The 17373-nt window shown below is 44.2% G+C and overlaps 1 protein-coding gene across 1 annotated transcript in view; it reads right to left on the reverse strand.

Annotated features, from left to right (window-relative positions):
* The window catches only part of tiam2a (TIAM Rac1 associated GEF 2a), a 384705-nt gene that overhangs the window by 213105 nt on the left and 154227 nt on the right, over positions 1-17373 (reverse strand). Inside the window, exons 3-4 of the mRNA XM_078556860.1 lie at positions 15542-16759; positions 365-800 (exon numbers count right to left, since the gene is read on the reverse strand). Coding sequence (XP_078412986.1) covers positions 365-800; positions 15542-16753 — 1648 coding nt within the window. The 5' untranslated portion in view covers positions 16754-16759. The remainder of the gene's footprint in view (positions 1-364; positions 801-15541; positions 16760-17373) is intronic.

The raw sequence follows: 17373 nt of genomic DNA on the forward strand, positions 1-17373 counted from the left end.
TCATAGGGATGGGTGGAGGGGCATTGCTTGCACAGGGGTCCATGAGGAGAACCTTCTGAACTTACCTTTCAAAACGTTCCCTCATGCGGACTATGGTTCACCACAACTCATTGAAAAGCTGGCCTGATAATTGCGGAGGACTAGGACATGCATATCCCTGCAATGGGGCTGGCCAGGTTGGGAATGTAGGGTGTGGGCTCATGACCCGAAGCAGCCCAAACCCTTAAAAGGCATTCCTGAAAATCGGAAATAGGGTCGGGAATCCCAGAATCGGGACCCGCCTGCCATTTTTAAAGGGCCCCTAAGTCATCCCTACTCTGCGAAAATTCAGGCCTAAATATCAAATCTGGTTTTTAGTAATTACCTTTAAGAGAAACCCAATACTGTTTCCACTTTCTGCGAGGTGCAAGCTCCAATTTCCTCTCTTTCTGATGTGTAACAAGGGGTTTAAAAGACAACCAGCCAGCCTTTCGCACAAACCCCTGTTCTTTTTCATACAATAAATCCAGTTGTTCTAAAGAGCTGAAGGAATCACTGCTGGTTTCCTCACTTCCTGTAGACTGGTCTGCATTTTCCACAGATATATGACCCATTTCCAACTCTCGCATGAAGTTCTCATAAATGCTCTGTCTCAAGACATCATTGCCAACCGCATTGGTAGAGTTACTTCTGGGTGGTAATGTATAGCTGGAGCCAGGTGACCACAATAAACTTGATACCTGGGAAGGAGAGCTGGTGTCTGCAGTCACGCCATCAATTCCACTGTCACAATATTCATTTATATCCTTGGATCTAGAGTCCTGAAAAATTGATAGTATTTTTATATGATTGCAGAAAAACATTTTAGGAGCCTAAACAGAAAATTGCAAATATACTGTTCATTCAAATGTGATAAGATTTTCTATCACATACCATCTTACCATTGCCCACATATAAATCATAACCAAACATTTGTTGAGTACTTGTTGAGTATTATCTTTAAATTGAGAGCTGTGCAACTGTAATACAGGCAGACACAGTCTTCATCTCCCTTATCTGGGGAAAGTGAGGGAAATCAGAATGGGAGCAACACAGCACAAATGATGATCAGGTTTTAAAAGCCAAAGCAAATAAAAATGTATAAAGAATGATGAGTTATTTTTAGTAATAGAAGGTTGTCATCACTACCTGACCAGGTTTATTATCCATTGCAAAGCAATATAATCTTAGACACAGAGTACCAAAGGAGGCCATTCAGCATATGATCCTTGGAGGATCTATCCAATTAGTCCCATTCTACTGGTCTTCCCCATAGCCCAGCAAGAATATATCCAAATCTTTTTAAAGTTGCTATTCAATCTGTTTCCATCACCTTATCAGGCATTGAATTTCAGATCATAAACTTCCATGTAATAAAAACAATTCTCACCTCCCCTTAGGTTCTTTTTATCAATTGCCTTGAATATATTTCCTAAGTTACTGGCCTTTCAGTGGAAACAGTTTCTCGTTAACTTTATAAAAACCCTTCCGAACTTTGAACACTTCCACTTCACCTTCTCTGCCCTAAGGAGAATAATCCCAGTTTCCCTAGCCTCTCCACCTACTGAAGCCCTTCATCACAGACATCATTCTAGTAAAACTGCTCTGCGCCTTCTCCAAAGCATTTACACTTTTCCTCAAGTGTTGTGTCCAGAATTGGATAGAATACTGCAGCTGAGACCTTAATTAGTGACTTAAAAAGGATTAGCACAGCTGGAGTACTTTTGTACTCTATGGCCGGAATTTTCCAGCCCCATTGGCGTCAGGCATCATGGCGAGTGAGGGGAGACAATATGGCAAGAAGGCCAAAAATCAGTTTTATGCTGTTGTGAAACCAGTTTGCGATTGTCCACTCCACCTATCAATGGCAGGCTGCGTTTCCCGCTGTCGCATATCGGGAATGTCATTTTAATACATTTGCATCTAATTATTAGCCCTGCCCGCTGGAATCATACCCCCCTGCCAAGTTTACCGCCCACGTAGGCGTGACTTCAGAACAGCGTGCCTTACGACTGTCTTTAAAAGGTGAGCACCTGGCGAGCTGAACTTCGAGGAAGTCTCAGTGGTGACAGTACACAACCTTGTGCAGTGCTCACGAACATCACCCATAGAACATCAAGGAAGAAACGTTGTGCATTCACGGGGGGAACAGGCAAGTCGCTTTTTCCCAGCTGGCTTTCAATGCGGTGCCAGGCAAGGGCTCCAGTGCGGGTCAGGCCAGGTGGGGTATACAAATCAGCACAGGCTGAAGGAAATACACAGGCACATGCCAGTGGGGAACATGGGTGAGGGAAGCAGCCGCGCACTTGGGAAAGCTTGTCAAAAGTGAACATTTTTCCACAGCTGAGACTGTTCAGCTGCAGCTCCAGTGACATGCTTGGAGTCAGGCCTCTGAAGATTTTCCACTCAACTAATGCAAAAGCATTAAGTGCCACCAAATGTTGCAGAACTTTCACCCCTCGGGTGCAGACTGCAAATTAATGTGGTTTTTAAGAGGGCAGCAGAGCATTTGGCCGACTGGACAAGTTGTACAATCCCCTTGTGAAAAGTAGCCATGGAACAGTCACTGGTGGAGGCGCACAGAGCCCCTTGCAATATCTTCATTAAGGTTTGGATCAGTATCCATTATGGTTCAAGCTAAAAGTGCAACCTTGCAGTGCAGGTTAGGAGAATGCCTGTGCCTGAGCTGAGAGCACAGCATGCAGTCCAATAGCTGAGGCTGCCACCAATTGATCACATGGAGTGGGTCAGGTGTGGATGGTTTTGGACAGTCAATGAGCACACTACATACTGGCCATCCAAATGGTGGCTAGCACTCTCCTGCATGCATGAGGGGGCCTTCAGGCTTAACCAACAGAGGTTCTTAGTACACCGATGCTCACCCACACGTCTCTCTTTGATCCTGCAGCACGAGAACATCAGGCTCATGAAGCCTGGTGACTTAGTGGTATGTCTCATGGCTTACGGAGACCTGAGAAGAACAACAGAGCGGCGGAGGCACCTGCCTCGGCAAAGGGCAAAGTACCTCCCTCAAGATGAAGGGGTGGCAGGGCCTGCTGCTCATACAGCTGAAGATCCACAATGAGCCATCACTCATAGGCGCCTTGCTAGACCCAGGGTCTATAGCCAGCGTCTGACATTTCTGCAGATGACTGAGAACCAGTGTCACTGAAGATTGCACATGGCTAGGAAACTGGTCAGTCACATCAGCCACTTGCTGCAGGATTTGGTGCCACGAGGGCATGCACTGCCAGTGGCTGTGAAAGTGACCACGGTGTTCAATTTTTATGCCACAGGTGACCTGTGCGGAATCTCGCAAGCCTCCACGCACAAGTGTATCCAGGAGGTCACAGACACCATCTTCGCAAAAGCACAGAACTTTGTGCATTTTGTTCGAGATCAGGAAAGCCAGGAAACAAGAGCGCTGGGATTTGTGAAGATCTCAGGTTTTCTACTCGTGCGGGGTGCCATCAACTGCATTCACATGGTGCTTAGATCTCCGTGGAACAAGTAGCCAACTATGTCAACCACAAGGGCTTCCGCTCAGCTGGTGTGCAACCGCAACAACCGCATCCTACAGGTCTGCACATGATTCCCAGGGAGTGTCCATGACTCCTATATCCTTAGCAGGTCTCAGATCCCTGATACCTTCCAGGTCCAGGGAGGCTGTAGGGTTGGCTCCTCGGGGACAAGGGCTACCCACAGAGGACATGGCTAATGACGCCCAGTGCGGCGGCCTCAGACTGCAGCAGAGCAACGGTACAACGAGGCTCATGCCGTGACCCTGACTTTGGTGGAGCAAACGATAGGCATTTTGAAATTGAGGTTCTGGTCCTGATCAGGTCCAGTGGAGCACTGCAATACAGTCTCCAGAGGGTGTCGCGCACCACTGTTGCTTGCTGCACGCTCCACAACCTGGCACTGCAAAGGTGGAAGGACCTGGCTGAGGAGGAGATGGAGGAGCTGCACGTATCTTACGGTGAAGAGAACGTCGAAGGAGATGATGATGATGAGGTCCTCAAAGGAGAGGATGCCGGTGATGAGGCCATTGCACTGGCCAGACAAGGCAGGCATGCCGAGGAGGCCCTCATAGCTGCAAGATTCGTGGAGGGTGACGCTGAAATGCAGCGAGGACAGTTCTGACATTCTCACCTTGCATCGGTGAACATTTGACTCCTGTGCGGCTGATGGCAGTGCATATACCCTCTGTGATAAGGCTCCTGTCATGGAGATGCAGCGGAGGCCCTAATAGTCGCTCGATTCCAGGAGGATGATGACGACATGCAGTGGCGACATTCCATAGATCTTCACATTGCTTCTGCGAATATCTGACTCCTATCTGGCTGAGGGCAGCACACTTGCACTCTGTGACCAGGGTCATGTCATGGAGATGCAGACATGAAACTTTAAATGCACATGATCCTTTGTCAGCCTTCAGCATCTGACCCCTTCTGGAGCACAGCATCACCAGTCACTGACACTGAAGAAAGAGGGGCCAGCTCCATCTTAAAGGTGCTGAGAGCACACCAGAGAGAATGACAGAACTCTGTGACACATGCCCACAACATTCTGGCAGCAATGACAAGCACCATTGAGGTGCAGGCCTCATTAATGTGTCCAGGGAGTGTGAAGCCAGACCATCACTTTGGTCTGAAGGTTGCACATTGCACAGGGAAGAGGCCCTGGACTGAGACACTTGCCTTTATATTGTGCAGAAACCAAAGTTTCACATCTGAGTGACATGAACACTGCACATCAGAACAAGGAGCTATAGGCAAGGAATTTATGACACTCGTGCCCAGGCTGTGCAACTACATCATCTTAACCTTCCTAACCCTGCCACTACGTCTTAGTGCTCCTCCGACATCCACAGCGGAGGTGGAGGCAGCCTGCTGACTGCTATGCCCCGTCTGTGATGACCTTGGTGGGTATCCCCTGGAGGGCCAAGATCTGGAGGGTCCTGGACTGCTTTTGGGATCCTGATGTGTGGCAGTGGCACCTTTCTCAACCTGTGGAATTGGAGCTGCTGGGATCACAGGAAGAGGGGTTTCAGATGGGCCAGGCGCTCCCAGGCTCAGCTGAGTGGATGACCCCGGGGTGTGCACCTGCTGATCCTTCTCCCTGTGAGTGCCCAAGGGACCCTAGCTGACTTCTTGAGAAGGGGAAAGCTGGAATGAGATCGAGATGCCCCGCTCTCCTCTCATGTTGATACTGCTGGAGGCTGACTATGGCATCAGTGGTGGAGTTCAGCCCACACAGCAGTGCAAAAACAACGTCTTGGGACAAGGTCTCCAGGGCAGCAACCTTCCTACCAGTGTTGACCTCAGTGCGTTGGCATGCCGGCGCTATCACCTCAGACTGAAGGCAGACGGAGTCCTCCATTAGGCCTTGTAACCTGAGGAGTGCAGCGGACATCGCTTCCTAATGTTCCCGAGCAGCTGAGGTATGACCGAGTCTAGATGCTCCTCATCTAACTTGGACTCAGCAGATTTATGGCCTCCACCAGTCTTCTGAGCACCAGAAACCTGGGAAGTCCCTGCCGCCACCTGCTGTGGATCAGACAGTGCGATGTGTTCACCAGATTGTGATCCCGAGGCTACTCTAGAACTAGGTCCCACCACGGTGTGTCTATCTGCGCTGATGGAGGGTGTGGGTGAGTGCTGTGATGGGTCTTCAATTAGGGTGTCATCAGATTCCTCTTCCGACGTGTCTCCAGGGCTCAAGTTGAGGACCTGGCTCGTGGACCCCCTCGGCTGCTTCTCAGATTTGCCTGCAAAAGCAAGGAGAGATAATTAGTACATGGCAGGGGACTGCAGGACAGGGTCACACACTCACAGCATGGCTGATGAATGTTGCACTGCTAGATTCTCATTTGGTTGAGCACCGCTGACCTCACTGTCAGCACAGAAACGGTCCAGATCGTCCGGCCAGCTGGATGACTCTATTTTCAAAGTCTGTGAGGACCTTGATATCAGGCATTCCTCCACCAGTCTGTGACCTCTCCCTTTTGTTGTGTGCTAGCTTGTCCTGCATGAATACAGATGGAGAATGTAAGTTGAATGCCTGCCAGGCCAGGTGAGAAGGATGCCTGGCATGTGTGGGTGGCGAGTGGTGCCACGGATGGCATGAAGACACGATCTGCAGGGCAGATGAAGGTGTGTGAGAGAGTGTAAATGGTGATGTCCCTTGAACTAGCAGTGAGTGAAACCCCTGTGGATGTGTGATGGGTTTGTGAGTTGAGAGTGACTTACCCTGGCAGAACAGAGATTATCAGTTGTCCACTTTCGGCACTGGGTGGCTGTCCTCTTTTGCAAGTCATTGGTGCTAGCCACCACTGCCATCAACTCCCATGCTGGATAGGTGACCTTACTTTGTGGTCTTTGCCCAGAGCAGGGGTACAGGACTTCCCCGCGGGCCTCCACTGCATTCAGCAGGCGCCCAAGGGAGTCGTTGCTAAATTTGGGGGCAGCACATTTTCTCCATTTGGCAGTCATGGCTTTGGAGCAGCTTCTGGTCCCTTAGAGAGTGTTAACTCTGTATGGTTGCACCCTTTAAATATGGCGTCCGGATTACTGACAGCCTGAGGTGACAGCGGAGGCGGGCGAATCAGAGGCCACCCCGGCAGCTATCTGGTGTTTCCCAGGGATGCATTATTAATGAGGCAGGACGCGCCAGGAATGGGATGAAAAGGTGTGAAAACCCACCATTGTGGCCAGCGGGTAAAACATCTTTTTTTCCGCTCGCTATCGCACTATGTGCAAATCTGGGACGATTCTGCCCTATGTCTTTAAAAAAAAAATCAGCTATCCCATATGCTATTGCAACAACCTTAAACTTATACACCCACAGCTCTCTTGGTTCCTGCAGCCCCTTTAAAAATGTGCCCTTTAGTTTATATTGTCTCTTCTAGCTGGTTTCTACAACATTAATCAATTTCCTCTTAAAATTTCAAGGGTGTGATATTTGTCCTCTTCTACATCAAAGGAAATCAAAGATCTTCAACTGATAAGGCAGGCAAGCCACAAAGGATAGTACAGTGTGACATGTGACATAAGACACATGCGCAGATAGTCTCTCATTCACTATGGGAACCTGCATCCTAACAGACTGGACCATGGTATGTTGGCAAATCAATGGAATATCATCTGGATAATGTAACAAAGCTAGAAGAAGCATAACATTTTGCATAGAATTAACTGCAGGCCCTATTATGGTAACCACTCCCAATCCAAATTTTCTTTTTGGACTAAAGGAAACGTAATTGTCAAATAATTAGAATTAATCAACTTTGAATTAAGATTATTTGGAAACATAATTATGTATCTGCAATAATACAGAAGTAAAATGCTGTGGATGCTGGAAATCAGAAATAAACACAAAAAATGCTGAAAACACTCAGCTGGTTAAACAGCATCTGTGAAGAGAGAAATCGAGTTAAACAGGCTTGAGTTCGAGGCCATGCCGAGGCCAGGAACAGAGACAGGGGTGAAAATACCAGCACGGTCGACATGTTGGTTACCTGCTCTATCAGGCCCCTCCACGGGGTGGGGGCAGAGGTGGCAGAGCTACTGGCCTGCATCCTTGTTAGGAACTTTTTAAAAATTCTTTCATGGGATGTGAGCATCACTGACAAGTCCAACATTTACTGCCCAGCCCTAATTGCCCTTGAGGTGTTGGTGACAAGCCAACCTTCTTGAACTGTTGCAGTCCATGTGGTGTAGGTACACCCACAGTACTATTAGATAACTAGGGTAACCACATTTCCCTATGCTGAACATGGGACTCCAAGTAAAATAACTTGTATTCAAGCGAGTTCAACAGCAATCAATCAGAACTATGTTTTTAAAATCAACTGAGAGGTACAATCACGAGTTATGAAAGTGTGTTCCAAGACACACAGTATGTTAAGCAAACAATTCATCATCTACATGTATTTGATCAGCTTCTGTGTTTTGCTTAACAAAACAAAAAAAGAGAAACACTTGGAGTTGCACACTTGCTTCGCTCAGCCTCCTTGTCTATTTATGTCCAAAGATGTTGAATAATATTACTATTGCTGCTGTGAGCAATTGAAAAATGCACTGCACACGTTTGACATATAACCTGAGTTACCTGGCTGTCGTCAGCCATTGAAAGGTCTGTTTTTCAAAACCTTGAAATTGTTTTTGTAGATCATCATTAAAAAACATGCACATTGTGACATTCCCTGAGAACAGAGGAGACAGACAGGAGACCTACTTTCATTATACAAAATTTATGAGGGGTCTAAATTGATTGGGTAGGAGCACCCTATTTCCCTTTGTTGAGTACATATCCAGGGACATAGATGTAGGGTAAGAGCTTTGATGTTTAGAGAGTAATTGAAGGGAATTTTTTTCTTCCAGGGGGTGATGGGGGTCTGGAGCTTACTACCCTCATAATGTTTAAAAGGAACTTGGACATTCACTTGAAGTGCCGTAACCTACAAGGCTATGGACCAAGAGCTGGAAAGTGGGATTAGGCTGGATAGCTCCTTATCACCAAATGGCCTCCTTCCATGCTATTAATTTCTATGATAATAGCAATTCAACAAGAGGACAGTTTAACGACCAATGAAATCATATCAATAAACCTCAGGCACAACATTGACCAACTATTGTATTGTCACCAGAGTCACTTCCACTTTGAATCTATGGTGAGTAGAGGATAATTAAAGGTCTTTTCTGTGACTTGTTCATGGGTTAGGGAGGGTAATGTCAAATATTCTTAAAGTGTGAGCAAAAGCTCAAATTAGGCTAACTATAGATTGACACTAGTCCAGCAACAGATAGAAATCAGGCAATGTGTTAAGGTCCTTCCCAAGACCGAGTCAATAAAAGGAGGTGTGATGCAGCACTTATGAAACCTGCACTATTCAATAGAGCAAGAAGGGATTTTCCTTTAGCGAAAGGTTTCTCAACACCTAAGGGGTCTGAGAGAAGGTTTCAAAGAGTCCACCAAATCTAACTCAGAACACCAGAGCAAAATGCATCCCCTGAAGTGTCAACTGGTGAGACGAAAATTAATCGCCAAGGCAAGGTGATTGGTGCACACCCGGATGACAGCCTTGATCCCTGTAGTTTTAACAGGTCTCTCTTGATAGGTTTCAGGGACTGACAGTCAGTTTTAACTCTGATATCATTGGTTGCTAAATGATGCACCCAATTCAGCATTTCACAGGGCTGCAGATTTATCCATCTGGGAGTTGTCTTCTTTCCTGTAACTCCGTCTGGCAAATGTAGAACCACAAAGGCTTACCCAGCTCAGCAAAGCCCTTTTACCTCCCATTGACCCAGAGGAGATCTGATGTTCCAACTCAAAGATGTAATAGAAAACCAAGTCAATACATACAAGCCAACAGTGGAGTGTCATTTCACTTTCTTCCCTTGCTTATTCAAAGCCAGTGCAGCCAAATAGCACACAGCAGCGCCAGCACTTTCCAACAAGCCAGTCAGTTCCAGAGGAAACCAGACTCTGAATTCTGGAATACTCAACTGCAGCCATACAGATGAGGAGAAACACACAATGGAAAATCATTCACCAAGGTAATTCCAGGTCTGCAAACACACTTTCAGAAAGGCATATAATTAACCATTTTCCACTTCAGACTTGGTCTCTGAAAATTATTTTTGACTTTTGGGTTAACCTTTTTACTAATTTTCATATCTGACTTATCATTTCCCTTTTTGATTAACTATTTCCCATTTTGGGCTGGTCTTTGCAGGCAGTTGATGATTTCCCATCATTTACTAATTTTTGTAGCTTTTGGTTTACCATTCCCCTACATTTTGCTTATCCATTTCCCCTTTTAGTCTTGGTCTCTACATGCCTTATTTGACTTTTGGGTCAATCATTTCTCAATTTTTACTCATTCTTGTTACCCCCATACCTCCAATTTTGACAGATTGGTTGCTCAGCACCAGCAGAAAGTCTCAAATTAGGTAAAATAAAAATAAAGACGTATATTTAACTGTAAAACTAATTTTTGCATAGACAAAATGATTATGCTACAGGGGGAAGAGTTGAAGTTTTATAGCATGGATGGGGAGCCTCTGAAGAAAAACGTTCCCTGTGCTAGTGGACTTAATAGCAAACCACTTTAACAAACAATACTTGCCTCATTAAGTTTGTGTTACAGAATAGTGAGCCAGAGCATTGACCTGAAACGTTAACTCTGTTTCTCTCTCCTCAGATGCTGCCAGGCCTGCTGAGTTTTTCCAGCACTACCTCTTTCTATTTCAAATTTCCAGCATCCTCAGGTTTTTGCTTTTGAATAAACCAACGCCCTCAATGAACAAAAATAGGCTTCCTCCTCTTGCATTTTAATTCGGAAAGACAGGGATAGCCAGAAGGAAAAGAAGTAGGAGCATCAGTCGATATAAAACTACATTAACATGACATGGCAGGAACTGCTAAGATGAGCCAATCACCTGAGTCCCAAGTTTTTAACCCAGAATGCAAAGTTCCATGTGTACCAGGTTTGCATTCTCAGCACCTTCCTTTACAGTAACAAGGCACGGACAACTAATGCAAGCCAAGAAAAGCGACTGAACAGCTTCTACCTCCGCTGCCTCAGATGAATATTTGGCACTTCCTAGCAAGACAAAGTGCTGAATATTGAAGTACACCAACATGCAGGGATCCCCAGCACATTTGCCCTTGAGTCAGCAGCGAATCCATTGGCTGGGACTCGTGAGCCAAATGGATTACAGCCATTTCACCAAATGAAACCAGTGGTTCGTCCACATCTGCGAAACAAGGATGTCTGCAAGCGAGATCTCACGTTGACTGGTATCGGAGGTGATGTGTGGGAAGTCCGCGCTGCTGACCAGAGTGCCTGGAGACAAACAGTCAGGAAGAGCATGGAAATGCAGAGGACAAAAGAAATGACCAGATGGCAGAAAAAAGAGCTGGCCAGAAGGAAAAAACAGTCGACCTTGGACCAACGCTATTCATCTGTGCTAGCAGAAGGGACTAGCACTCACAAATCAGCTTCTATAGCCACAACAGGTTATGTTCAATACAGAAGTAAGATACACCGTGGGCACAGTCCATTGTGTCCTGAGAAGGACAGATGCGATCATAGTTAATTGACTGGAGCGACACACAATTTAATTAGGTGGAAGTTTCACAATCCAACACTTGCAATGTGAGCAATACTCACAAAGAAGGCTTCATGAGATGTACATCCTGTGATTTCCTGTCCATTAATTTAAGAGCCATGCACCTACAACTTCCAGAGGTGCATGTCCAGCGAGTGCCTCTTCCTGCAGGGCAGAACTCCACTGGTTATCTAAAAATGATCACTGGGCTCATCTGGTAATTATCTTTTTCAATATGTCTTTTCTTCTTTTCAGTTGTTGATGGACATGCTGTGTAGTTTACCATTTTCTGCCTCTACTTCACGTTTCCAGCATTTTCTCTTTATTCTTAGATCCTTCTAACATGTGAAAAGACTGAAGTTTGCACTCAAGTCTGTTCTAATAGATATTTCTCGATTCCTATTTACTTAAGCTCTAATTAACTGTTTTTTTATTTTAGTGGTACTTTATACCGTCATAAAAAAGGATCAGTGCTTACCAACCCATGAGCTGCATTGCTAAGAAGTGATATTAACTATACATTGTATTAAATCAGGAGCATCATATGAATTATACTGCACATTCCCCAGGATATTCAATGCCTAAAGATCACGTTCTTCAACATTTCAGTTTACTAGCTCAAGTCATCAGCAGCTGAAGAACTGAGATGGCAAGGGAGAAATTAGTGATGCAGCAGAAACTGGCACAAAATGGACAATGCAACAGAAGCACATGCCCAAAGATGTCAAAATGGAAATTGCACCTTGGGGTTCAAGCTACCTACGGACAATAATTGGGTATGCCAATCCAGCTCGTCAATCAGCTTTAGGAGATTCAGCCAACTCTGACTCAGAAAGAGGCAGTGTAAGCCCTGGGGGTGGGGGGCTAGCGGTGGTGTGCAGCAAGGACAAGTCTAGGATAGCAGAGCCTGGAGTACTTTTGTGGAGCTTCTCCGAGCCACATGAAAACATATAAAAGAAATGACCATTTAGGCTATTATGGGCCTGCCAGCTCAAGAAGGAGGTCAAGGACAATTAGTGATAGGCAATAAATGTTAGCCTAGCCAGCTACACTTACATCACAAAAGCGAATGGATAAAAACAAATTCTCCCACTTGATAACAATTATGAGCGGGGTCCAAAAGCAGTTTTAGGACCCTGATTTGCACAAAGTTCCAAGTACTCGTTTCAGGCAGATGGCCTGGATACTTGGAAGTCACCAGCTTCCAATTGGCCAGCTGCCACACTTTGGATGGAAATTAGCACAAGACATCATGACCCAAAGTTTGTCCACCCAAAAAATAGGCGTGAGGAACATCAATTCCTCACCCAGCAAAGCAAAGGAATCAGAAAAAAAAAATCAATCTTCGACGTCACTAAAAGATAGGGAAGATCTATTTCACACAATTTATATAATACTCCCACACACAACTCTTTCAGAAACTGCTTATAATGCCACACCATGGAACATTTATCCACCAGTACTCTATATTTGAGAAGTTTCTAATGTCAATATTTGGGCTGGAAGTTCAATCTGTTTTTACTGCTGCAGCTTGCTTAAAATTCAAGATCATCAGTGGATAAAAATCCCAAATATTTCAAGTCTAAAAATATAAGAAAGGCTTAAAAACACAACTGAGCCATCATTTTTCGGTTTTGACCATGAAACCAATAATGTGGTTTTTCAAAAATTACCACTCTGGACATGCTATTAAAATGGACACATGTCTACAGGTGACTGCAGCAGATGAACAATCAACAGAACTAGCAAGGTAATAAAATTCAGGCTTTGGCCAAGAGTTCTACAAGCTGCAAGTAACAGTCCATTTTATTGTACAATAGTGATTCTTAGAACCCAGCGCACAGGTCCACTTTCAAAATGTGGAACTGTGAAATTTACCAAGCTATTTTACCAATAGGTATAAGAACTGTGGGTACAACCTCTACACCAATGCAGCTGTTAACCAGAGAACAAAGGATGAGGGAACAGAATTTTTTTTTATAGCTGGCCAGTTTTCTAAAGTAAACTTCTGTCTCTATAAAATCCAAAACTAAAGCAATCAGACTTAGCTTAAAAAATAAGTATGTTACAACTGGGAAATATTTTGAATCAGGAGTGTTGTATGTACATCATACACAGATGGAATGTTGGAATTATATGTTCAGATCCAATATTTGTTTATCTGTTTGAGTTGTAAGAGTGATAGACCATTCAGTTAAAAACATATAATCGGATGGTCCTAGGACATAGACCAGTGACATTTTTGACCTGCACCCCTCTCAACAATATCCCAAATAAAACTTCCTGGTCATAGAAGTTGTTCACTTTTCAAGAAATATTCAACTATCCAGATCAGCTTTTAGTAATCAACTGTCAGTGAACAAGACTTGTGAAGTTAAACCTTGTCATGAACACTGAACTTTACAAGATGGTTATGGTTTGAAATGTACCTTTTTAACTCAAAGTAAGCAGGGAATTCTGGATAAGCATCTCAGCTTGAAGACATGTTTCTGTGACGCAATTGCCATGGGGAGAGAAACGGAAACGAAACCCATTAAGGTGGGGTGGCAGTTTTAATGCCTTTTCACAATATCTCACAGAAAAAGAGCAGCTGCTGTTTGAGACGCAGAGACAAAGGAGTTAAGACTGTGGGAAAGCAAGATGAAGTGTTTTTGTGTTAACAGCCATGCAAGACATGTTAACGACAAGCAAGATGTTGGCGAGAGTTCAGTTTCTGTTCAAAAGACAGTGCTCTTAAAAATTACAGGGAGTTGCAGAGCTATGCCTTGCTGGTGATAGTCGTATCCAGGAAAACTCGGGGGGAGTGGGAAGATTGTTGAAGGACACCGGAAGATTTGACCTTGTGTGGTGGGAAGAAGTAAACCCCTGCTGGAAAGCTGGGACTGACTGTGGGGACTGTTCCTTTAATGCTACATATCTGCCAGAAACGTGGCAAACATAACAGAGTGTAATGTTTGACCTATTTATTTTAGTTTGTTTGTTACAACAAAAGCCTTAAAAATGAAATCTTGTTCATCAGTTTATTTCTGTTGGTTGTTTGGGAAATTCATCACTTTTAAAAGCTTACCCATCTCTATGGGACTCATAACAACCCATCGTGTTCCAAGATGGTGTTCCAGGACTTTTGCTTTACACAGTTACAACCTTAGTGCATCATAGATGAATTTGGACATCCAGGGAGCACTTCTTCAGTGAGGGAAGATAGTCATTTGTGAGTGGCAGAAAAGCGTTAAATATTGACCAAGGCAAGTTCAAGATTTTAGCCATTTATTCACTTAAAAAAAAAACAGCCTTTGGAGCAGATTCTGGCAAATAGCATTTTGGTATTTCGCCCTCCCACCTCCCACCACAATGGGGTTGAGTAAGAGAGAAGATATGTAAATTGTTTTAGCCTTGAAACATTCAATTTTTTGAATGGTAGATTCAAGTACATTGGAAAATAAAATTGAAGTAAACTTAATAAGAAATATAAATAGGAGCAGGAATAGGCTAATCAGCCCATCGAGCATGCTGTCATTTAATAAAATCATGGCTGATCTGATTGTAGCGTTAACGTCACTTTCTTACCAGTTCCCCATACCCCTTGACTTCCTTGTCAATCAAACTCTGTCCAACTCAGCCTTGAATATATTCAATGACTCAGCTTCTACTGCTATCTGTGGAAGAGAATTCCAAAGACTAATGGCCCTCAGAGAAGAAATTCCTCCTCATCTCCATCTTAAATGGGAGCCCCCTTATCTTCAAATTGTGCCCCCTAGTTCAAGATTCCCCCAAAAGATGAAACATCCTTTTAGCATCTACCCTGTCAAGCCCCCTCAGAATGTTATATTTTTCAATAAGATCACCTCCCATTATTCTAAACTCTAATGATTATAGGCCTAACCTGTTCAACCATTCCTCATAAGACTGCCCCTTCATCCCAGGTATCAGCCTAGTGAACCTTCTCTGAACTGCTTCCAAAGCAAGTACATCCTTCCTTAGGGATACTGTACACGGTACTCTAGGTGAGGTGGACACAGATCAGAAACGGCATTAGAATAAGGGGAGAAAAAAAGTGTCACAAGGTGATCAGAGCTGTGTCTTGATCTTTATTTTAGTAATTATGGCAATAAAGATGTCCCTGATATTTCAATGGCTTTGTTACGATAACAGAAGCTGCTGCATTTAGCATCACTGTACAGGAGTGCAAAACCAACAAACCAGCAAAGGGACATGGGAGCTTTTCAGCAAATGCTTGTAAATGGGGTTAATTTTAATAAACGCATCTGGCAATTGATTAACAGTTCTATCACCGATACATTCCTCTTCAGATGGCACTTAATGTGTATGCTATTTGAAGTTAGAACAGTGTGGTAATTTTCAAACTTATATTTAGGTTTCCACTAAAAGAAAAGGTTCTGTACCTGTAGTTTCCTCTTCTTTCTTGTAAGGCTGCCAGTCCAAGCACTTAAACGGCGCATTCGACTTTTCAGGGCAGCTCTTGAGGAGCCATCCTCAGAGAGGTGTTTGGGCTTTCGACATGGGAGTGTATAAGAGGTATATTGTATGGTTCCTCTATCCTCCTCATCGGATAGCATATTCATGCAGTTAGAAAAGTCATTCTCAAACAAACTGTGAGGATTGAAAGCCATGTTTCTGTAATCATCTGAAAATTCATTCCCTGAGGGCATGGAAAGTCCAACACCTGTATCACTGTACAGTGTTTGAAGAGAAGAGAGAGATGATCTTTGGAAGAGCTGCTCATCATTTGGTAAAATGCCTTCTGGATTACTTGCCTCAGTAACTTTCCCAGTTGTGTACATTTTATCGGAATCACTGGTGTCAGCACGATGTCCCCATGGCAATTCGGACCAGGAATATTCAGAACTAATTAAGCTACCCTTGCTTGATTTAAATCTCTGCTCACCAAGTAGAAGACTCTGGTCCATTAGATTTCCTTTACTGGCATCAACCTGCCCAACACTTTGTTTACTCGAGTCAGATTCCATTGCAGCAGAATATCTCAAAAGCTGAACTGGCCCTTGGGGTTCAACACAGGGTGGTTTGCTGCTATTACTGCCACTGTGAAACTCGACCCTTATGTCCCCATCAAATTTTCCCAGAGTTTTGATGAGAACCTTTGGACTGCCTTCTCCTTCTGGTTTCTTAGATTGAGTTATATTTTCAGGTAGTCTATGTCCATTTAAGACATGGCCATTGTATTCCAGAGCTTTAGTGCGACTGCCTATTTTGTCAAGTTGAATGCAAGGAAAATAGTTTCCAGATAATAATTTATCATTCCCGTGATCATATTTCCCCAGGTGATCCTGATGGCATCTGGCATATGCATTACTATTACCTATCAAAGACTTGCATTGACGTGAAGAATTATTGAGGGAGTAACGCTGGTTGTTTTTGTGCTGAGAAAGGCAGTTTTTGCCTAGAGATCGTGCTTTGTAACCTATGTTGCTGCCACTATATCCCCAGCCAAAAGAAGAGCGTGACTTTTCATCCTTGGCATGAACGCTTCGAATTTTGAGAGTGCATGGCTTCTGCCTGCCACCAGGCATCGACTTCCCCTCAGTGTTGTTACCTTTAGTCCCTTGCAGATTGTACTGGCTGTCTGAATTACCCATCTTGCGCTGAGGAGAGAAAAATTAAGATCAGTAAACAGTTATTACTAAAAATAAACAGCAACTGCAATCAGTTTTACTATTCTGTGGAAACATTTAAAACTGTCACCAACTTTGAAGTCAGTTTCAGCATGAATTGTTAGCCAAATCACATCAAGAAAGTTGCTCTTCAATATCTTTGAATAAGCACTTGACCAAGCTGTTTATCAACAAATTTAAGAATGGGGTTATATTTCTGGAACTTTCACGTACAAGTGCCAGGCAATGACCATTTCCAACAAGAAAGAATCTAACCATCTCCCCTTGACATTCAGTGACGGGGTTACTATTGACCAGAAACTGAACTGGAACAGTTTTATGAATACTGTGGCTACAAAAACAGGTCAGAGGCTGGAAATTCTGCAATGGGTAACTCACCTCCTGACTCCCCAAAGCCTGTCCACGATCTACAAGGCACCAAGTCAGGAGTGTGATGGAATGAGTTCAACTCCAACAACACTATCCACGACATCCCCTCGACTGGCACCCCATTCACCACCTTAAACATTCACTCCCTCCATCGTAGCAACAGTGTGTATCATCTATATGATGCACTGCAGCAACTCATCAAGGCTCCTTCAACA

The sequence above is a fragment of the Cetorhinus maximus genome, chromosome 14 (genome assembly GCF_964194155.1).
Source record: "Cetorhinus maximus chromosome 14, sCetMax3.hap1.1, whole genome shotgun sequence".
In the NCBI taxonomy this organism is placed as follows: Eukaryota; Metazoa; Chordata; class Chondrichthyes; order Lamniformes; family Cetorhinidae; genus Cetorhinus; species Cetorhinus maximus.